At 40.4% G+C, this 23064-nt stretch overlaps 2 protein-coding genes across 12 annotated transcripts in view; one reads left to right on the top strand and one right to left on the bottom strand.

Moving 5' to 3' along the window:
* The window catches only part of exosc8 (exosome component 8), a 44227-nt gene extending 42469 nt beyond the window's left edge, over positions 1-1758 (top strand). The window contains exons 10-11 of the mRNA XM_041198544.1: positions 189-295; positions 1572-1758. Coding sequence (XP_041054478.1) covers positions 189-295; positions 1572-1708 — 244 coding nt within the window. The 3' untranslated portion in view covers positions 1709-1758. The remainder of the gene's footprint in view (positions 1-188; positions 296-1571) is intronic.
* supt20 (SPT20 homolog, SAGA complex component) overlaps positions 1266-23064 on the bottom strand; it is a 92013-nt gene continuing 70214 nt past the window's right edge. For 3 of the 11 annotated variants that reach the window (XM_041198532.1, XM_041198535.1, XM_041198533.1), the window contains 3 exons: positions 6491-6610; positions 4074-4173; positions 1266-2079 (listed from right to left, as the gene is read on the bottom strand). In XM_041198532.1, the coding sequence (XP_041054466.1) occupies positions 1979-2079; positions 4074-4173; positions 6491-6610 (321 nt within the window). In that variant the 3' untranslated portion in view covers positions 1266-1978. Of the gene's footprint in view, positions 2080-4073; positions 4174-6490; positions 6611-16499; positions 16650-23064 lie in introns of those variants that run through there. The other 8 variants (XM_041198534.1, XM_041198536.1, XM_041198538.1 and 5 more) reach the window with 8 other exon arrangements.

Below are 23064 nucleotides of genomic sequence, written 5' to 3'. Positions count from 1 at the left end.
TTGCATACTTGCACAAATAAAAAATTGCATTATTATTTCTGTAGTTTTCAGTTTGTGCCTATTATTCCAAAATACAATAATTGGTAACATTAATTGATACAGCTAGGGAGAAAGTTGTTATGGGATTAAATTATAATTTAATTTGGATGATATTCTGAAAAGATTATTTTCATTTTTATGGAAAAAAGCACAATATTCATTGTCGATCCAACAGCTGAGGAGGAGACCTTGGCATCAGGAATGGCTACTATAGTAATTGATGAAGAGGATAGGCTTTGTGCTGTTCATAAACCAGGTGTGTTAACATAAAGTATTGGCATAGTAAGTATTCTGATTTGACACAATCTGTGCTTTTGCGTGATTTTGCTACACTGAAATTTGTTTTGGGCTGGAATTCTTCATCCAGGTGGTACTGTCTTATGGCTGCTGAAAAATAAATGTTGCTACATGCCACCTACAAGCCCTCTTGAGTTAAAGATTTTAATAAACATTTATGTTACCAATACTTAAACCTTAAATAATAAAATTAGAGAAATGGATAGCACCTGTGATGTAATGGAAGAATCTTTAGAAATATGCTCGCTTCAGTTGCCACAAAAACACAACTGGAATTGTTTCTAATGAAGGCTTCAGTTGAGCTGCTTTCTTCTCATTTAAAATAGAAATGAATAATATGCCAAAACTGATAGCAAAGTAATCGTCCCCATGACACAAACAATAAAGCATTACTGTCACTTCAGACATACATGCTCAGGCTGAACCTAATGATGGTGTGCTATTTGACACTGAGTGGAATTTCACTCCTCACATCTGGTCCATTATTAAAATTTTCCACCTTGCTTCTGGTCTTCCTTTCTCCTATGTTCCATCCACCTTTTGAGCTTGACCTTGCATGTGATTCGACTCCAGCTGCTCATGTCTTATCTTTTACTCCCTCTTCCTAAATTCCTACCCCAGAAACTCTCACTTTCCATTAACACTTTTCTCTCCCCTCCCAATACCAGCAGTAACAGGGCCTTCAGTTCCTTTACCTGGACCATTAGTCACTTCCTAAGAGGGTAAGAGGGCTTTGATTCATTTCGCTTTCCCCTCCATCCCCCACCCCCCAAAAACCTTGTGATTGTTGTCTAGAAGTCTACTATAACTTTTGGAAAAATGGACAACAAAATCATATTATCAATGGAAAAATCTTGGATTTAACCACCAGGACTAAGCGAGGTTTTAGAATTTATTCACCTAAGTGCAATTATTTTACGCGTTGGACATTTGGATTTAAAAAACAAGTTTTAATTAATAATTTTGTTGAACTGCATAATTGTGTTCACATTCTGTACAAGGATTTGTCTAGGTTTTACAATATTCAGTGCTTTAGCCTTCAAATAAGATGCGCAAGCCACTTTTTCAAAAGACTTGCACTTTAGCTATTGCCACTTCAGTACCTAATTCCAATTTTTGTTAACAGCATTGATTTAAAATACAAAATCTGTCATTCTTTGGAAGTTTTCTATATCAATAAGAACATCAACCTGTTTTTGTTACCAATTATCTTATCTTTTTCTTTCCATATGGAGGGGGGAGTGGTCTCTCCAGTGAGAAACTCCAGGACTGCATTGTTCGTGCACAAACGAGACACAGAGAAGTCCATAAACTGCTCACTGAAGTGATGAAGAGTGTAACACCCACAATAAATGTGAAAGAGAGAAAATAGTTAATCCTATTGTAAGTTTGACTGTACAATAAATGTTTTTTTCTTTCAAATCATTATGTACAAGTTTTTTTAAACTAAGTTAACAAAATGACTTCTTGCTGAAACAAAAGATTATACTATATACAATGGCTGGGTTTCATTTTTAAAAAAATATTTAAAAAAAAAATTCACTTCACCACAAAAAATAATATTAAGTTCAAGAAGCAATCTTAAAGTTAGAAACATGAGATGGTTTATGATTTGGGTGGAGTAGGAGTCCCTCTTTTCCTTTTACTTTTTGACTGGCTGCCTGAATGCTGTTGCTGTTGCTGCTGCTGTTGTTGCCGAAGCTGAACTGCTATAGCCATTTGATGTTGCAAGTATCGTAACTGCTGCCAGGAACGGAAGGGGAACAAAAGAACACATTTGTAAGACTTGGAGAAAAATGTTCAGATGATCAAATTGTAGGCTTGACAGCAAAGAAATGAATCAGTTTAAACATTTTGGAAGTGTTTAAAGATGGAGACAGGAAAAGAAAATTAAACCCACAAACTTAATGACTACAGTCAAGCAGCACCAGTGGCACAGAAGAGTTAAGACAATTTGGCACACAAACACTTGTTCTTGCAGAGCTAACTGCATGCTTGTTAGTCAACGTCTGATCTAAAAATGCTTTAGTATTTCCAGTTGGATGCAGATGGTAACAGAACCGCAGCAAGTCAGCAACTTCTGAGAGACATCTGTGCTAGGCTCAGTATTGTATTGGAGTGTAATATCCCAAGTTAAACAATTCTATATTTTGCATTTTCAAATGATTCAATTTCATCATGCTGTGACTCATTTACTTTCTTTCCGTTTAAAAAGCACAACAATATAACCCAAAGCAAAGTGCAATGAAAACATATTGAGCACTAGCATCTTTTACAGAAAGCCATTTTCATAATGCATAGTTGACTTTCATTCCAACTGCAGGTATGAAAAAGTGTATATATGTTTTTTTTACATTTTTTGGGAGGGGAAGTGGGAAGTATCCCAATAACATTACCTGCAGTAGTTCTCATCTTTCAATGTGCCACAAGCACTTCTTGAGCATAAGTACAAGAAAGAGGTGGATGGCTAGGATGTCATTAATGTAAATTCAATGCTCCAAAGTGATTAAATAATTGCATCCTAATTGCCCAATTTTTTTTTGACTGCCAACTCTTCCCAGATTCAAACAAACACAAAACCTTTTAGATTTTTGGGCAGCACCTCAGTGACTTTCTCCATTCTTTATTTTGGAGCTGAGAATTTTTTATTTCATGTAACTGTAGCCAAGTTGCTGGATTACTTGTATCTGTTGCTGCTGCTGCAAGGCTTGTTGCTGTTGCTGCTGCAAGGCAGATGTAAGCTGGAGTCTCTGCTGAGGAAGGCTTTGCCCAGGTCTGTTCACAGCAGAGCCAAGCTGAGACAACACTACAGGGGAGATAGGTAGGGATAAAAGGAGGGACAACAAGAGGTTCAAATGAGGGAGGGAACCAGGATAGGGAAAGATTGTAACAGAAAGGGGATCAGTAGAATTCACCTATTAGTCTAAATCAGAAACATAGCTAAATAATTTTATGGAATGTAATTAGATTACAGGTATGTAATTTGTTAAATATACTGAGGGTGCATTTAATTTCTTGCTGTTTGATAATGGCATTTAAGTTTTTCAGTTGGAAGTATCTTGAATATTTGTGGAAGCTTTCACAAGGTCCAATTAACTATTTAAAATGATAGTAATTGGTTGAGAAACATTAGAGATCTCTGAACAGGGTTCAATTTTGTTTAAAAATGCATGTTTTCCCTCGATTTATGGAAGCTAGAATGAGCATAATTCAATTTCCTAACTTCAATTATATCAAAATAATGCACACTCAGTACTCAAAAGGTTAAATAGCTTCAATTTTAATGGAAATATGCATGCTGATCAATTGATTAGTCAGACCTTCACAATATTGGGTATAATCAAGGACTGAAAGACCAAGTGGAAATGGATTGGTACACTCCCCAAACCACCCTGAACAATTGCTATGCAAAGCAACAGACATTTGTGGGATAGGGTAAGGGAGGGGTAAAAAAGCTCAAGGGGAAAGGGTTAAGTGCAACAAATTAAATACATGCATTCAGGCTTTCAAAGATTTGGTGCAATCCTTTTAATACAATGCATACTGTCAAGCAATCTGTATCTGACTGGAAGTGGCATGACAAGACGCCAAGGAAAAAAAGCAATTGTTAGCAGTTCATAGGTGCAAAATACGAGGCTGATAGACTGGTCAGACATTTCTGAAAAAAAGTTACTCAAGACAGAAATGAAAGGAAGAATAAGAAACATAAGTGAGAAGATGAAAGTAATAGCATGTACCTGCAGCCTGTGGAGGCACAAAACCTGCTGCCAGGTTGATGACTGCAGTCTGCTGAGCTGCCAAAGCCTGCTCCTGGCTAGCTGGAACCTGGTCAGAATTCTGCTGGACAGAACAGAGTTCCTGCATCTGAGTTCTCTGGTACTTTGCATCAGTGTGAAATACTATTTATTTGTTATTTGAACACTTTCTAGACTAAATCTCTCAAGGATGTCAACCTCAGTGAGCCAAACTAATTCATCACAAGGACACAGCACTTTAATGGGAAATTTTAAGAAGCTGATGACAGCTACAACTATTCTCCTGGAGAATTCAGTAATTTTGTGGGAAAAAAAGTTCTGTTCAGAAGTGAACCTACTCTATCTAGATTCAGCAAAATCAAACTACTTATCCCTCAGTCTGTACACCATTTCTTTTTCATCATTTTCCAGAAACCATTGGATCTAATCCTTATGCTTACACAGGTAACAAAGACTGGATTTAATTAAATTCAGTATTGGTTGATGGAAGAGTGATTGATTATATTTTATAATCAAAGAGAGCAGATTCTTAAAATAGGATTTGTATTCTGAACTGGATGACAAGTTTAGTGCATGAACATGTATTTCCCAGATATTAGCCTCAACAATTAATAAGGTATTCCCTTCTAACTCAGTTGTAGCTCTTCATAAAAATATCTTGATATTTCTGTTTAATTTGCATAAAGTAGTTCAAACTCCCATAAAAAGGTGATTCTCGGAGACAAGCAATCTGGGACACAAATTACAACAGCCTAAGTACCTGAAGGAATGACCTAGTAGAAAAGTGAGAAAATTTCATCCAGTATGAATGAAGATATTTAGAAAGAAACATGAAAGACAATCCTAGTTTAGTGCGACATTGAAGTTGGCAAAAAAAAGGGAAGCATCATGCATTTTAAAAAGCAAAACAATAACCCATTTTACCCAAGCCAACACAAATAAAGCAGCTTCAACCATCTGCCATGAAAGTTTGCCATTGGTACTGCTGAAATTTTGTGGATTTAATAAATGGCTTAAAATTCCGCATATAACAGTTACTGAGTTTGTGTATCCTGTAACAAATTAACCACTTAAGTGACTGACTGCTTGACTTATAAGTTATGCAGCATAGTTACTGCACTTGGGCCAAGATTTGCAGGTGGATGGAGGTCAGGAATTAAAACTTTTTTTGAAAATTTCTAATAATTTACTTCTACATTAATATTTTACTAGGTAGAATGGGGCTTTCAACCTTTGATCTTCTGTATGATCCATTTTCCGTATTTTATTATGCAACAAACTTTTGCTTTTACAGTACATTCTTCAGCTGCCTTTGGTTCTTTTTTAACAAGAATTGAATGTTCCTAAAAGTTCACTGGTCTGAAATAACTTAATCAATGCCAAATTATTAAATTATGTACACAAGCGCTTAGTCTCACTTAACGGAATATAACATCAAAAAAGAAAGTCACCACACCTGTTAAGTATTGACTTTCTATCAATAGATGTCACTATTGTATTACGTTATTTAATATTTTAAAACTTTTCCTGTGATTTCTCCACAATTAGTAATGGCTCCTTCACTCTCTAAACAATCAATGCAAATTAAGATATTGATGCACTCTTTTGAACAAAAGCAGCATAACACAAATCAAAGTCAATATTGCTTTGATATTTAGGCGAGTTCAGTCATTGAAAACAAAGGTTCACTCCAGTCCTAGCCAGAGAATTACACCAGATTCCTGGCTCATTCTGACCATGAAAATGACCTCCTCCAAGCAAACAGAAAAATATGTTTAAAGTTTTAAAATATTTTTGCATTTAATGTAATGAATACTGTTAACATTAAACAACATTCAAATTTATATTCTCGATTTAATTGAAGTAATGATTTAATATTTATCAATGTTTGCATTTGTAGACACTAGATATGAATCCTACGTTAATGAAGCAATAGTTCATATTTTATATGAAGTGTTTTCAATTTTAGAACCAGATTAAAAATTATGCTTTGCACATCACTTTTTTCTAGGGACATAGATACTATACTAGTTTAAGTTTCTGAATGTTAATCATAAAGTAAAATTAAAATACAGCAACATATTACTATCATTATTGCAAAGCAAGCCACAAGATATTATAGAATATGCCTATTTGCAATTTAAAATTCTAAGCTGGATTGCTACTTGAGTGTGTGTCAGGTTATAATTTTCCTGTCCATTATAAAGAATGGGGGAAAATTGTGTGCTGGCAAGTGCATGAGTGAAAAACTCCAGCCCTAAAAGCTTCAGTTTTCGGTGTTCAACATTTACATTCTTGTCATTTCAAAAGCTCTATTTACTGCTGCATTCTTCAGCTGTGTCCTGCAGTCTGTTCAGTGATTCAACTTACTAGCTTTGTAACATGTAAAGAAAATGCACCTGTTCTCCCTGCTGTTGAGGGCTGGAGGTTGCAGACTGCTGGGATGACTGTTGCTGAGAAAACTGGGGGAGCTGTTGCTGCTGTAGTGGATTGAAGATCACTGGCGGGCAACTTGACAGCTGGGATAGGATTAAAAATGTAAAATAAAGACAAAACCACTATCTAAATTTGGATTACATTGTATTACCTTTATAACTACATCCCTTTTTGGCACAGAAGTGTTTTAAGAACATAAAGCAAATGTATCACCATTTTTCAAAGTGTGCCTGCAAAAGACATGATAAAGGGTACTGTGAATTTATTAATGCTTTTTAAAAAAATTGTGGCAGTGACAAGGGTATAATTGCTTCCCATCCCTACTTCTCAAACTGAGTGTCTTGGTGGGCCATTTCAGAAGCCATCAAGAGTAAATCACAGTGCATAGTCACCTTTAGGCTAGCACAGTTAGGAACAGTAGGTTTCTTTGAACTTTATTAGTGGATCAGATGGATGTTGACAACGTTTTTTTTCTTGACAGCTCATAAATGACTGAATTCATTTTCACAGCCTATTATGATGGGATACGAACTCATGACCCCCAATTTACTAATCAGCACCTTCTGTATCACTTTTGTCCCTGTGGAGTCAAGTATCCATGTTCAAATTGTTAAAGTATACACGATGCCCAGGTATTTCACTTTTAGGAGAATGGATGCATGCTCCCACATGCTGTCACAGGTTAAAGAGAAGCAATTAATGGGGTGATGAATGTCTTCACTGCAGAATTCCTTTTTTTTTGGTTAAATTGTTGAAGTTTCATAAGTTGGCAGAAATGGGAGAAATGGTAATTGAGTTACCGGTACATGTATGTGAGTCATAATAGCCTTGTTGAGAGGCGGATTGCCTACAACTCACACTACCTGTAGATTTGCGATTTAGGCTTTTGCCACCAAACCCTTAAGGGTTCTGAAGGAAGATATTCATCTGATTTGTGAAGCAGGCAACATTCCAACTGCAAGTGGAACTTCCAAATATTCTCGTGTCAGACCTTGATCATAGTGACAAGAACTAAAACAAAATGCTGTGATTGCTGCAAATCTGAAATAAAAACAGAACAAAGTAGGCTGCCTGACTTACTCAGCAGGTCAGGCAACATTTGTGGAGAGTTAATGTCTCAGGTCTGTGACCTTTCATCAGGATGTAATAGGTTTTGAGCAAATGAAAGGGGGAGTGTGGGGAAAAGAACAAAAGGGAAGGACTGTGATAGGGCGGAGGGTTGGAGCGATTAAATGACAAAAAAAGGTTCATGATGCAAGGCCAAAGGGAGTGGTAATGCAACAAGTAAAGAAACAAAAGATATACCTAGAAGAGATGTGAATGGTAAAATCATGAACAGCAAAAGAAAAGGAAAAGAGAGAGAAGAAAGAAAAACAAATCACCAAAGAAAAAGGAAACAAAATGGGGGCAGAGTTTATGATCTAAAATGGTTGAACTCAATGTTGAGACCAGGAAGCTGTAAAGTGTCCAGCCAGAAAGATAAGGTGTGTTGAACTTCATTGGAACACAGCAGGAAGCCGAGGACCGAAAGATCAGCGTGGGAGCAAAGTAGGGAATTAAAATGACAGGTGGCTGGAAGCATGGGGTCATGTTTGTGTACTGGTTAGAGGTTTCTGCAGGACTTCATTGGGACACTGCAGTAAACTATAAGATTGCAGGTTTATAGTCAATACTAAATAACTTCAGTCAGGGGAGCAATACCTGACACAGTTTATAGGCTTAAATTAAACATGGCCACTTGGCTAAAACACTGTCGGTCTGCTATGACCTGTAGAAATTTCTTCTATGGCATGCCATAGCAAAAGTCAGCTCCTTCAGAATGGGAAAAATACTGAATTTAAAGAACAACAACCATTTTTCCAGCATAGTTTATTAAAACGTATTATGCAAATTCAGCATTGTTGAAGCATTATGTCAAACAGCAATAACGGACAGATCTGAGTGGAAGCAAGGTTGAAAATTAAAATAATAGAAACCTGGTAAGTCAGAGTCATGCTTGCAGACTGGATGGAAGTGGTCCATAAAAACAGTTACCCAATCTCTAGTTGCTCTCCCCAGTGTAGAGACCACATCATGAGCAGTGAATATAGTATACTAAAGTTAAAGAACAAGAAGAAAATTGTGGCATCCTTGGGGTCTTGGACAGTGAGAAGGGAGGAGGTTGAACGGCACGTGTTGCATCTCCTGTGCTTGCATGGAAGGGTGCTGTGGGAATGGGAGAGGATATTGGATATGACTAAATCTCCCCTTTCAGCAGTCCGAAGGGACCACTCCCTCCACAATTTCCTATTCCACTCCTCAGTTACCCCCACCCCTTCCCACTGCAACTTTTCATGCAAACACAGGAGATGCAAAACCTGCCCTTTTACCTCCTCCCTTTTTATTGCCCAAGAACCCAAACACTCCTTCCAGGTGAAACCGCGGTTGGTGCATTTTCAATTTAGTATACTGCATTCGCTGCTCATGATGTGGTCTCCTCAACAGTGAAGGAGACCTAATGCAGACTGGGTAACTGCTTTGCGGAACACCTCCGATCAATCTACATGACCCTGAGCTTCCAGTTGCCTGTCATATTAATTCCCCACCTTGTTCCCACATTGACCTCTCTCTTCTCAACTTCCTGTGTTCCAATGAAGCTCAACACAAGCTCGAGGAGCAGTAACTCATCTTTCAGCAGCACTTTTATAGCCTTCTGGACCCAACATTGAGTTCAACAATTTTAGATCTTAAACTCTGCCCCTTTTCTGTTACCTTTATTTTCAGTTTATGTTTTTTCCCCTCTGCTTCTCTTCCTTTTCTGTGCTTTCACCTGGCATTCATGATCCTGCCATTCACACCTCCTCTAGACACATCTTTTGTTTCTTTACTTATCCCATCACCACTCACTTTGGCCTTGCACCATGAACCCTTTTGTCATTTAATTTCTCATGCCCTCTACCTTATCACAGACTTTCCTTTTTGTTCTCTTTTCCACCCAAAACTCCACTTCACTTACTCAAAATTACTACATTTCTAACTTTTCCCAGTTCTGGTGAATGATCACAGACCTGAACCATTAACAGTGTTTCTCCCTCCATAGATGCTGCCAGACTTATAGTGACAAGTATGTAGAGCTGGGTGTCAAAAAACTGGATCAGGTCTTTTGAGAAAGAAGTAGGTCGTTAGCTATATTTTATAATTCTGACAGCATTTAATGTTTGTTCATGTTCTCTCTACCCCTCTCTGAAAGAGTTATCTAATTCACGTCATTCCCCTGTCCTCTCCCCATAGCCACGCAAAATTTTCCCCTTCAAGTATTTATCCGATTTCTTTTCAAAAGCTATTATTCAATCTGCTTTCACCAACCTTTCAGGTAGTGCATTCCAGATCATAAAACTTGCCACATAAAAACAATTTTCATCTCTCCTCTGGGTTTCTTTGCCAAATACCTGAATTCTGTATCCTTTGGATACTGACCGTTCTGCCTCAAGAAACAGTTTTTCCTTATTTACTTATCAATATTGTTCATGATTTTGAACACCGTGTCAAGTATCCCCTTCACTTTCCCCACTCTCAAGGGGAACAGCCTCAGCTTTTCTCATCTCTAGAAACCACGAAAAAAATTACAGCACAAAGAGAGGCCATTCAGCCCATCATGTCTGTGCCGGCCAGAAAAAGAAAATAGCCACTCATTTTAATTTCTGCATTGTTAGTACCATTTAAGTAAATCTACTCTGCTGGGGCCCAACCAGCCATTTAGAAAGGTTTTGCAGAAACTCTTTGCTTTTGTACTCTATGCCTGTTTATAAAACAAAGGATGATTTTTAAAATAGCCTTCTCAACTTGTCCTGCCACCTTCAAAGACTTGGCACATATAGCCCCAGATGTGTGTGTTCCTGCACCCCCTTTAAATTGTACCGTTTAGCTTATATTGCCTCTCGTCACCCTTCCAATCAAAATGTATTACTTCAGTTTTCTCTACATTAAATTGCATCTGCCATGTGTCTGCACATTTAAAAAAATTAATTCACGGGATGTGCGCTTTGCTGGCTGGGTATTGCCCGTCCCTAGTTGCCCTTGAGAAGGTGATGGTAAGCTCCCTTCTTGAACCGCTGCAGTCCATGTGGTGTAGGTACACCCACAGTGCTGTTAGGAAGGGAGTTCCAGGGTTTTGACCCAGCGACACTGAAGGAATGGCGATATATTTCCAAGTCAGGAAGTTAAGTGACTTGGAGGGAACTTCCAGATGGTGATGTCCCCATTTACCTGCTGCTCTTGTCCTTCTAGATGATAATGGTCATGGGATTGGAAGGTGCTGTCGAAGGAGCCTTGGTAAATTCTGGCAGAGCAGTTGGTACATACTGTTGCTAATGTGCATCAGTGGTGGAGGGAGTGAATGTGGACGTGGTGCCAATCAAGCAGGCTGCTTTGTCCTGGACGTGTCAAGCTTCTTAAGCGTTGTGGGAGCTGCATTCATCCAGGCAAGTGGGGAGTGTTCCATCACACTCCTGACTTGTGCCTTGTTGATGGTGAACAGGCTTTGGGGAGTCAGGGCGTTAGTTACACATCACATGATTCCTAGCCTCTGACCTGCTCTTGTAGCCACAGTATTTATATGGCTAGTCCAGTTCAGTTTCTGGTCAATGGTTGGATTCTCTCTAGTTGGAGATGGTCATTGCCTGACACTTGTGTGGTGCAAATGTTACTTGCCACTTGTCAGCCCAAGCCTGGATATTGTCCGGGTCTTGCTGCATTTGGACATGGACTGCTTCAGTATCTGAGGAGTTGCGAATGGTGTTTAAAATTGTGCAATCATCAGCAAACATCCCCAGTTCTGACCTTATGATGGAAGGAAGGTCGTTGGTGAAGCAACTGAAGATGGTTGGGCTGAGGGCACTACCCTAAGGAACTCCAGCAGTGGTGTCCTGGAGCTGAGATGACTGACCTCTAACATCTACAACCATCTTTCTTTGTGCTAGGTATGACTCCAACCAGCGGAGAGTTTTACCCCTGATTCCCAATGACTCCAGTTTTGCTAGGACTCCTTGATGCTCTGGCATCAAGGGCAGTCACACTCACCACCTTGGGTGTTCTATTTTTTTGCCCACATTTGAAACAAGGCTGTAATAAGATCAGGAGCTGAGTGGACCTGGCAGAACCCAAACTGGGTGTCAGTGAGCAAGTTATCGCTAAGCAAGTGCTGCTTGATAGCACTGTTGATGACCCCTTTCATTACTTTACTGATGATCTAGAGTAGACTGATGGGGCGGTAATTGGTCAGGTTGGATTTGTCCTGCTTTTTCTATACAGGACATACCTGGGCAATTTTCCATAGTCAGGTAGGTGCTAGTGTTGTAGCTGTACTGGAATAGCTTGGCTTGGGGCGTGGCAAGTTCTGGAGCACAAGTCTTCAGTACTATTGCTGGAATATTGTCAGGGCCCATAGACTTTGCAGTATCCTGTGCCTTCACTCATTTCTTGATATCACATGGAGTGAATCGAATTGGCTGAAGACTGGCATCTGTGATGCTGGGGACCACCAGAGGAGGCCAAGATGGTTCATCCATTCGGCATTTCTGACTGGAGGTTGTAGCAAATGCTTCAGCCGTATCCTTTGCACTAATGTGCTGGGCTCCTCCATCATTGAGGATCAGGATATCTGTGGAGCCTCCTCCAATAAGTTGTTTAATTGTCCAGCACCATTCACAACTGATATGGCAGGATTGCAGAGCTTGGATCTGATCCACTGGTTGGGATCACTTAGCCCTGTCTATCACTTGCTGCTTATGCTGTTTGGCATGCAAGTAGTCCTGTGTTATAGCTTCACCAGGTTGACACCTCATTTTTAGGTATGCCAGGTGTGCTCCTGTCATGCCCTCCTGCACTCTCCATTGAACCAGGGTTGATCTCCTGGTTTGATGGTAATGGTTGAGCGGGGGATATGCCAGGCCATGAGATTACAGATTGTGTTTGAGTACAATTCTGCTGCTGCTGGACCACAGTGCCTCATGGATGCCCAGTCTTGAGTTGCTAGATCTGTTCGAAATCTATCCCATTTAGCATGGTGGTAGTGCCACACATGATGGAGGACATCCTCAATGTGAAGGCAGGACTTTGTCTCCACAACAATTGTGCGGTGGTCACTCCTACCGATACTGTCATGGACAGATACATCTGCGGAAGGCAAGTTGGTGAGGATGAGGTCAAGTATGTTTTTGCCTCGTTGGTTCCCTCACCACCTGCCACAGACCCGGTCTAGCAGCTATGTCATTTAGGACTAGGATCAGTAGTGGTGCTACTGAGACACTCTTGGTGATAAACATTGAAGTTCCCCACCCAGAGTACATTCTGTGCCCTTGCCACCCTCAGTACTTCCTCCAGGTGGTGTTCAACATTGAGGAGCACTGATTCATCAGCTGAGGGAGGGCGGTACGTGGTAATCAGGAGGTTTCCTTGCCCATGTTTGACCTGATGCCATGAGACTTCATGGGATCTGGAGTTGATGTTGAGGACTCACAAGGCAACTCCCTCCCGACTGTATACCACTGTGCCGCCACCTATGCTGGGTCCGTCCTGCCGTTGGGACAGGACATATCCCAGGGATGGCATTTCACCAGTCTGCCTATGTCCTCCTGAAGTCTGTGACTATCCTCTTCACTACTTTTCCAAGTTTTGTGTCAGCTGCAAACATTGAAATTATGCCCTTTATACCAAAGCCCCAGTCTCTGATATATATTCAAAAGTGCACAAGAGCAAACATTCTTGCTGTATCCACTCTATCAAAACCTTTCATGCCAAATGGGCTGCATCAGTTCAAGAAAGCGGCTGACCACACGAGCAATTAGGGATGAATAACAAACGCCAGCCTTGCCAGCGACGCCATGTCTCATGAAATAAAAAAACCTCTATCAGTTCTTCTGTCAGCCTTATTCAAGAGATTTCCTTTTTTAGTTCTCTGTACTTTCTGTATTCAGCTTGGTTTTCCACTGGATTATGAATTGGCATTTATTAAAAGCCTTCTTTTTCAGTTTCATTTTAATTTCTATTCATACAGCTTTAACTTTGTAGGCATTTCCTTTCTCTGTGGGAATGAGTAGAGTCTGTACCCAAACTACCTCCTCTGAAAGCCTCTCATTACTCAATTACTGTTTTCACGCTCATCTTTGTTATCAATCTGTACCAGATACCCTTTAAATGCATTGAAATTTGCTCTCCTCCATTTGAGTAGGTTCATGTTTGATTGTTCCTTGTAGTTTTCCATTACAGAAAGCCTCTGTTTAAATGCACGCTCTCATAATGTATTTTAGTGTGTTTTGAAAAGTCTGGAAGTTACCCGAATAGTGCTGCTTCCATTTTTGCTTTAATGCAGTTACTGCTTATGCACCAAGAATGGCATCAGTAGCATCTTCAAACACAGTTTATAGCAACACACTGTAGCCAAATGAACGCATTACTTTCCTTTCAACTGGTGGTATGCTTCACCTGAAGTTGAAGATATGAGATCTGACTTTAATTTGCTGAAAATACAAATTGCAGCACAACAAAAACTGAAGTCAGTGCACAAACTGGGGTGATAGCAAAACCAGTTACTGGTGCCAGGGCTCTCTTAACCAACTGTTCAAATCAGGCAAGAGTGTCTTTTTTTCTCAAAAATTAAGAATCAGACATGCACACAGCCAGCAGGCACATGCAAATTTATCATCATCACACCATGTGTGCTTTGCCCGATGGCAGGTCCTTGGCTCATTGTAGTCCTGACATATCTCTCTATCCTGTGCCATTCTTTTCATTTGCAAATAACTTCCTTCATTTTTCAAGCCATATAACACTGATATTCTCTTCCTTCCAATTCCTCTTTCTCCTTGAAATTTTCCATCCTCGCATCTCAAACAAGTCAATTTCTTAAGATGTGTCCTATCCAGTCTCTCTGCCTTTTACCTAATTATGGTCAACAAATGTCTTTGTTCATTCACTCTCCACAGCAATTCATCATTGTTACTTTTTCTGTCCAGCAGATCCTTCCCATTCCCGCCAATCCCACATTTCAAAGCTATTTAGCAAGTTGGTCCCCTCCTTTCGTAAGGTTCACGTCTCCCATTCATGCGAAACAACACTCCAAATCAAGCTCTTTACAAGTTGCTTTCTGAGTTGTTCCTTCACCTTTCTGATTAGCAACTGTCTCTTCTTACCAAATATGGCTTTTCTCATTGCTATCCTTGGTCTTTTTTCGCTGTTGCCATTTCCCATCTGCAGATATTATGCTTCCTAAATACTTGATTTTTTTGCACCTGTTTGGGTTCCTATCCTTCTATGAATGAATGACTCTTTCTTGGTGATCTTGAGATATGCATCACTTTGGTTTTGTCAATGTTCACTTTCATTCCAAAGTTCATGTCTGCTGTTACTATCTGCTAATTCTTGTAATCCTTTTTCTGTGCTTGTTACAAATGCGTTGTCACTTGCAGATCTAATTGATGTTATCATTTGCACCCGCCCAACCCCCTCAGTCTTAAGACCAGATTCTGTTTTCAAATGCTTTTTTGATCATTTGAACAACATCCTTGTTGTTTATCACCAGACTTCTTTGTTGTCTATGCAGAAACAGATTTATACTTTTTTTAAAAAAGCCTTTTGAAACCTGGGCAGAGGGCAAGAATTTTTAAGCAGTTGGTGAAACGATCAAATCTGTCGATAAGCTGTCATAATACTGCTTCGAATAACTGTACAAGGAGGAAGGATTTTTGGGCCAGTTAAGTTCAAGGCAGCCATGATGTTACAGCATCTTTCCTCTTCCTCCTATTGAAGAACCTACCTGACCCAATATAAGCTGGGCAGTTTTAAGAGAGTAACAAAACTATAAACATAAATAGCCATGTTCACAATACATTAAGTTAATGCACTAAAATAGCTTTTGATCTAAAAATTAAAGATCAGGACTGTTAAGCACTCTTATTACATGCTTTCTAATGGAAAATTGATTTTCATTTGATGAGGGATAAGTGAGGCATAGCTGTAATACATTAAGTCTAATGATATTGTGATCACTGTTTCCTCAATCTGCTCCTTTACGTCTTTCTCATTATTTGGTGGTCTTTGGTATACACCCACAGCATAACTGCTCTTCCAACATTCCTTAGTTCTAACCAAATAAATTATCTTTGAACCCTCAAGCACATCATCCCTTTCCAGTGTGTAAGCAGGCCTGGCAGTAGATTTTAATCTAATTCGACTATTTTCAGGAGTTTTCACATCATATTCACTGTAGTAAGTTAATGAGGTCAAGATGCCATTTTCTACTAACACTGGGCTCAAGAAGCCATTTTGTATTCCGTACTTCATAATCACTCACATGTATTAATTTGGAAGTTCCCCTCCAAGTCCCTCGCCATCCTGACTTGGAAATATATCGTCGTTCCTTCACTGTCACTGGGTCAAAATCCTAGAACTCCCTTCCTAATAGCACAGTGGGTGTACCTACACCACATGGAGTGCAGCAGTTCAAGAAGATAGCTCACCACCACCTTCTCTAGGGCAACTAGGGATGGGTAATAAATGCTGGCCCAGCCAGAGATGCCCACATCCTGTGAATGAATTTTAAAAATTACTATTTAATTAGTAATCAGCCAGGAACAGATGATTACATAAGTAGCAAGCTTCAATGTATAATTGAGGAATAAATAATTAATCAAGTAATTGGGTAATATCCTAATATTTGGGCTAGGTAATATTCTAACATTTGAAGTTTACATATTGATTTGCTGCTGTAATCACTGTCCATGGGAACACAAATAGGACACAATTTGTCCTTGGCTGTCTGGGGCAGGTGTCTGAAGGATGAATGAAAACTTGTCTAAATTCAGATAAGAGAAAGATCATGAACCGTCTCTGTTGTGCTCCATGGAGCAATGTATGTAAATGGCTAAATGCAATAATTAATTCAGCAGCAAATGACCAACAGGCTAATTACACCAGGCCTGATTCGAGACGAGGTAATACTAATTCCAAGGATTAAAAGTGGGGCTCTGGAGCCATCTTGTTGCTTGCAAGTTGGAGGTACTGAGTGCTCCCTGGAGCAGGATTTCGGGAAATCGCTGTTGGTTCAGGAACCTGAGGAAGATTCACACTTCTATCTGGCTTGGTCACCTAAACAAGTTGTGAAAGTCAGTTATGTATTTGATAAATATACCTTTTTCCTTTTAAAAATAAACTTCTTTAAAAACTTACTATGCAGGGTTCTGCTTTTGCCTTAGTTGGTTAAAGTCTTGTCAGAACCAAAGTGGATCTATTGAGTTACATAGGGCAAAGTCAGATAAAATAAATCTCTGTAAAAGTTGGCAACTGCTATAACAGTGCCTTTGATCAATATTGCCACACCCTTTCTTTTCTTCCCTACCTTTCCCGAATACCTCATAATCAGGAATATTAAGTTCTTGATCCTCCCTGTATTTGAGGAAGGTCTCTTGTTATTGCCATTATATCATAATGCCATGCGGCAATTTGTGCCTGCAGCTATCAACCTTATTTATTTCACTCTGTGCATTTATGCACATGCACTTCTAACCCATTTGCATCCACCTTGCATTTCACCCTTGTGATTCCATCTATTTCTGAACTACTCTACATTCTAATGTGGTTTGGCTGAGTCCTCCCTGTACCTTGTTTTTCTCTCCAATGTTTCATCCTGCTGCTCTTCCCCTGCAAATTAGTTTAAACCTTTCCCCACAGCATTAATCAATCTCCCCACAAGGGCATTTGATCCAGCATTATTGAGGTCCCTGCTGTCCGAGGAATCTGAAGCCCTCCCTCTTGTATCATTTCTCCAGCCACGCATTATCCTGCCTCATCTTGTTGCTCCTATATCAACCAACATATCGTTTCATAAATACAGTTTGTAATAAGTTTGATTAAATATTGGAGCAGTTCCCAGTAGCCCCAAAGTGTAATTAAAATGCAAACAAAATCAATCCATCACATTTTCTGAAGATTCGTTATATGCAAAGCAAAAATAATGTAGGATATCACAAAGCAAGCCATATTTAATTTTAACTGTTAGGTACAAAATTGTAGTTTTGCAAAGAGAAGTAAATTTACTTCTAATTTATTGCGAATAAATATAATAAAACAAGTTATTATGTTGGAAATTAAATCATCTCCAAAAGGAATTTAGAGTGAAGCAATGAGATTACATGGTCATTCTGCTGGGACAAACTCAAAAGTACAGTTCTTCACACCAGGGATAAGTTCACAACAAACGTAAAGGGACGATGCAATAGTTAAGATAAAGTTAAATCCAAAGGACTGTAGGAAACAGACAATTTCTGAGGACAGACATGGAATAATGCTTGTAAAATATGTACAAAACAAATGCCCATCGGCAGAAATTGAGAAAGAAACAATACCTTTTTATTCATCCCACAGTATTTAGAGTGCTATTGTATTGCTATTATATCAGCAAATTTTATGCCATTTAACAGCTTAATAATGCATGAAACTGGAGATTCTAGGTATACACATTCATAATCAAATGGTTAGTGAAAGCATGTGGGTGCTGTGCTGCTTGAGCCATTGCTAGGTCATCTGCAGTAACTAGCTGGAATTGCAATGTTTCATTCAATTATCCTTGTGAACCAGATAAAAAAAATACTCAATTTATCTTTTTAGCATAATTGCCTATTATTATACACTCAACTCAAAGCTAACATAAATTGGGGTAGGGAAACAAAAAGATATGGTGGGCTGACTGGGGAGATTTCCTGAAAGCTTCATATTAATTCTAGTCATTCTGAAGTTCCTGTTTATTCAGCAGAATAAGGGCTAATGACTGCTACAATGCTAAAAGGTTTTCCAAAATTCAAGGCTAATTTAGGCGGTTGCAGCTTACCTGATCTAAATGTGAACTCTAAGGTGATGTATTTGGGGAGGATTCAAAGAGTCATTGCCATCCCTGCAAAAAGTCTGAAGTGCCTTTTTTAAAAAAAATTCATTCATAGTGTGTGGCAATTGCTGGCATCTTCACCGGTGCCAGCATTTACTGCCCGTCCCTAATTGTCCTCAAGAAGACGGGCCACATTCCTGAACTGCTGCAATCCTTGTGGTGAAGGTACACTTATGGCGTTGTTGGGGAGGGAGTCCCAGGATTTTGACCCAGTGACAGTGAGGGAATGGTGATATATTTCGAAGTCTGGATGGTGACTGACTTGGAGGGGAACTTCAAGGTGGTGGTGTTACCATGTGCCTTTTACCCACCCTTGTTCTTCCAGGTAGTAGACGTCAAAGGTTGGAAGCTGCTGCGACTTGCTACAGTGCATCTCGTAGATTGCGCACATTGCTGCCACTGTACATTGGTGATGCAGGAAGTGAATGTTTAAAGTGGTGGATGAGCCAATCATGTGGGTTGCTTTGTCCTGGATGGTGTCAAGCTTTTTGAATCCTGTTGAAGCTACACTCATCCAGGCAAGTGGAGAATATTCCATCACACTCTTAACTTGCACCTTGCAGATGGTGGACAGGCTTTGTGGGGTCAGGAGGTGAGTTGTTCGATTATAGAGTTCCCAGCCTCTGGATTGCTCTTGCAGCCACAGCATTTATGTGGCAGGTCCAGTTAAGTTTCTGGTTAATGGTAACCCCCAGGATGTTGATAATGGGGGATTCAGTGATGGCAAAGCCACTGAATATCAAGGGAACGGGATTCTCTCTGCTGGAGATGGTCATTGCGTGGCACTAGTGTGACGCAAATGTTATTTGCCACTTGTCAGCCCATGCCTGAATATTGTCCCGGTCTTGCTGCATGTGGGCACAGACTGCTTCATTATCTGAGGAGTTACAAATGGGATTGAGTACTGTGCATTCATCAATGAATGATTGCACTTCTGACCATATGCTTGGAGGGAAGTCATTAATGAAGCAGCTGAAGATGGTTTGACAGAGCACACTTCCCTGAGAAAATCCTGCAGCAATGTCCTGGGGTTGAGATGACTGGTCTCCATCAGGAAGTGTGTCCTGTAGTCAGCATCGCGGTGAAGCCATCTGGGAAGAGTTTCCTGCAGTCAGCAGTCCGGTGAAGCAGTCTGGGAAGTGTGTCCTGCAGTCAGTTCTTGTTAAAAATAACAAGAGTGACATCACAAGACAGCGTGAGAGAGCGGTGGAGAGATCAGAACCAGCGCGTATGTGGGCAAGTTTCAAAAAGTGACGTCAGCACAAAGGTGAGAGCTGATTGGTCAGTAATGGGTAAGTATTTTTCTCCAGTTTAAAATAGATTAAGCTAAGGAAAGGTAAGAGTTCCAGGTTTTGTTTAAAGTACATAAATAAATTAAACTTTTTTTTACTGGATTTAACTTAAAGTGAGGAGTTTTTTTTCAACTAGAGGAATGGCAGGGCAGCTCAGTCCCGTGTTATGTACCACCTGCAACATGTGGGAAGTCCTATACGCTCCTTGCGCTCTGACGCCACATGTGCAGGAAGTGCCACCAGCTGCAGCTACTTGAGCTCTGAGTTTCGGAGCTTGAGCAGCAGCTGGAGGCACTGAGGTGCATCCGCGAGGCTGAGAGTTTCATGGATAGCACGTTTTTAGATGTGGTCACCCCACAGCTTACGGATGTGTAGATAGAGAGATGACCATCAGTCAGAAGAAATGTGTCAGGCAGGTAGTCAGGAAATCCCCAGGGTGCATCTCGCTTGAGTACTGTTTCTTTGTGTTGGAAAATGGTGAAAGTGACTGTTCCTCTGGGGACTGCAGCCACGCTTATGGCACTGTGAGTGGTTCAGCTGCATGCGGGAAAGGGGGGGAGGTGGTGGGAGGAAAATGAGGGGAAGAGCAATAGTGGTAGGAGACGCGATAGTAAGGGGAACAGGCAGGCATTTCTGCAGCCGTAGACGTGACTTTAAGATGGTATGTTGCGTCCCTGTTGCCAGGGTCAAGGATGTCACTGAAAGGCTGCAGGGCATTCTAAAGGGGGAGAACATATATTGGTACCAACAACATAGGTAGAAAGAGGGATGAGGTCCCGCAATCAGAATTTAGGGAGCCAGGAAGCAGATTAAAAAACAGGACCTCAAAGGTAGTAATCTCTGGATTACTTCCGGTGCCAAGCGCTAGTGAGTATAGAAATAGGGGGTTAGTCCAGATGAATGTGTGGCTAGAGAGATGGTGCAGGAGGGAGGGCTTTAGATTTCTGGGACATTGGGACCATTTCTGTGGGCGGTGGGACCTGTACAAGGTGGATGGGTTGCACCTGAACTGGAATGGGACCAATGTCTTTGCAGGGAGGTTTGCGAGTGCTGTTGGGGAGGGTTTAAACTAACTTGGCAGGGGGATGGGATCCTGAGAGGAGGTTCAGCAGGGGGAGATGCATAGTTAAAATTAGAAGAGACAGCAAGTGAGTCTGGAAGGCACAGAAATTATAGGCCAGTTAAGGCACAAGGGGGTTTGGCAAGGTTGGATGGTATTTATTTTAATGCAAGGAGTCTGACAAATAAGGCAGATGAGTTGAGGGCACAAATTAACACATGGAAGTATGATGTCATTACTGTCACAGGGACATAGTTGAGAGGGGGGCAGGATTGGCAGCTCAATATTCCAGGATGTAGGGTCTTGAGACAAGACAGGGAAGGGGGTAAAAGAGGAGGGGGTATCGCAATATTGATCAAGGAGTCAATTACAGCAGTAAGGGGAGATGACATCTTAGAAGACTCCTCAAATGAAACCATATAGGTAGAACTGAAAAACAAAAAAGGAGTAATCACATTGCTGGGAGTGTACTATAGGCCCCCAAACAGTCAGAGAGAAATAGAAGAGCAGATATGTAGGCAAATTTCAGAGAATTGTAAAAATAATGGGGTAGTAATAGTGGGGGATTTCAACTTCCCCAACATTAACTGGGTTAGTCATAGTGTGATAGATTTAGAGGGAGTGGAATTCTTAAAATGCACCAGGAGAGCTTTTCAAGCCAGTACATAGAAGGTCCTGCAAGAGAGGGGGTAGTCCTGGACTGAATTTTAGGGAATGAAGCCGGGCAAGTGGTAGAGGTATCAGTGGGAGAACATTTGCAGATAGTGATCCGTTAGATTCAAGGTTGTTATGGAGAAGGACAAGGACGGGCCAGAAACCAGATTTCTAAATTGGAGGAAGGCCACTTTCAATAAGATCAGGTGTGATTTGGCCAGAGTGGACTGGGAGCAGCTACTTTTAGGTAAATCTGCATCAGAGCAGTGGGAATCATTCAAGAAGGAAATAGGGAAAGTATAGGGGCCAACATATTCCAGTAAAGATAAAGGGTGGGAACAACAAATCCAGGGAATCCTGGATGTCGAGGGAGATACAGGATTAGATAAAGAGAAAAAAGGAGGCTTATGGCAGATACCGAGGGCTCAAAGCAGCGGAAGCCCCAGGGGAGTATAGAATGTGTGGGGGGGAACTTAAAAAGGAAATTAGGAGAGCAAAAAGGGGGCATGAAGAAACATTATTTTACAAGTACATATTGGTGGAGAAGAAAAGAATTGACGTTTCGAGTCCTCATGAACCTTCAAGTTCTGTTGAAGGATCATGAGGACTCGAAATGTCAACTCTTTTCTTCTCCGCCGATGCTGCCAGACCTGCTGAATTTTTCCAGGTAATTCTGTTTTTGTTTTCCCTTGTGCTAGCTCTTGTCAGGAGAGATTTCCCAGATTCCCATCAATTTAAATTTCACTAGGAATACTTGATGCCACACTCGGTCAATAACTCCCTTGCTGCCAAGGGCAGCCATTCTCACCTCTGGAATTCAGCTGTCGTCCATGTTTGGACCAAGATTTTAATGAGGTCTGGAGCCGAGTGGTCCTTGCAGAGCCCAAATTAAGCACTGATAAGCATACTATTGCTGATTAAGTGCCGCTTAATAGCAATGTTGTTGACCCTTCCATCACTTTGCTGATGATTGACAGTAGACTGATGGGACTGTAATTGGCTGGATGGCATTTGTCCTGCTTTTTGTGGAAATGACATACCTAAGCAATTTTTCACATTTTTGGGTAGATGCCAAGGTTTTTGCTGTACAGGAACAGCTTTACTAGATGTGTGGCTAATTCTGGGCACAAAACTTTAGTGCTACAGATGGGGTGTAATCAAGCCTGTAGCCTTTGCTGTATCCAGTGTGCTCAGCCTTTTCTACATGTCACGTGGAGTGAATTGAATTGGCTGAAGACTGGCATCTGTGAGCTGAGAACCTCAGGAAGAGGCAAGATTGGGCCATTCACTTGGCACTTCTGGTTGAAGATGGTTGCGAACACTTCAGCCTTGTCTTTTGCACAGAGCTGCTGAGTTCCACCATTATTCAGTATGCAACATGCATTCCTTTGTTTTCCATAATTTGATATGTAACTATTATTCTTTCTGGAAATGTCACTGAGCAAATGTATTTTTTGAAGCGTACAAGGAATTTCTAAGTTACATTTTGAAAAAAAAGGAAATATTATATGTGCTACTAACTAAATTTTGAAATAAATTATAAGTATTTCCATGTGCCAATAAAGGTAATAAATATCAAAAACAGTCATCATGTTCCATCTGTGCATGTATACATCT

This window comes from Carcharodon carcharias, chromosome 11 (genome assembly GCF_017639515.1).
Source record: "Carcharodon carcharias isolate sCarCar2 chromosome 11, sCarCar2.pri, whole genome shotgun sequence".
Classification (NCBI taxonomy): domain Eukaryota; kingdom Metazoa; phylum Chordata; class Chondrichthyes; order Lamniformes; family Lamnidae; genus Carcharodon; species Carcharodon carcharias.
This window is presented reverse-complemented; position numbering and strand designations above follow the sequence as displayed.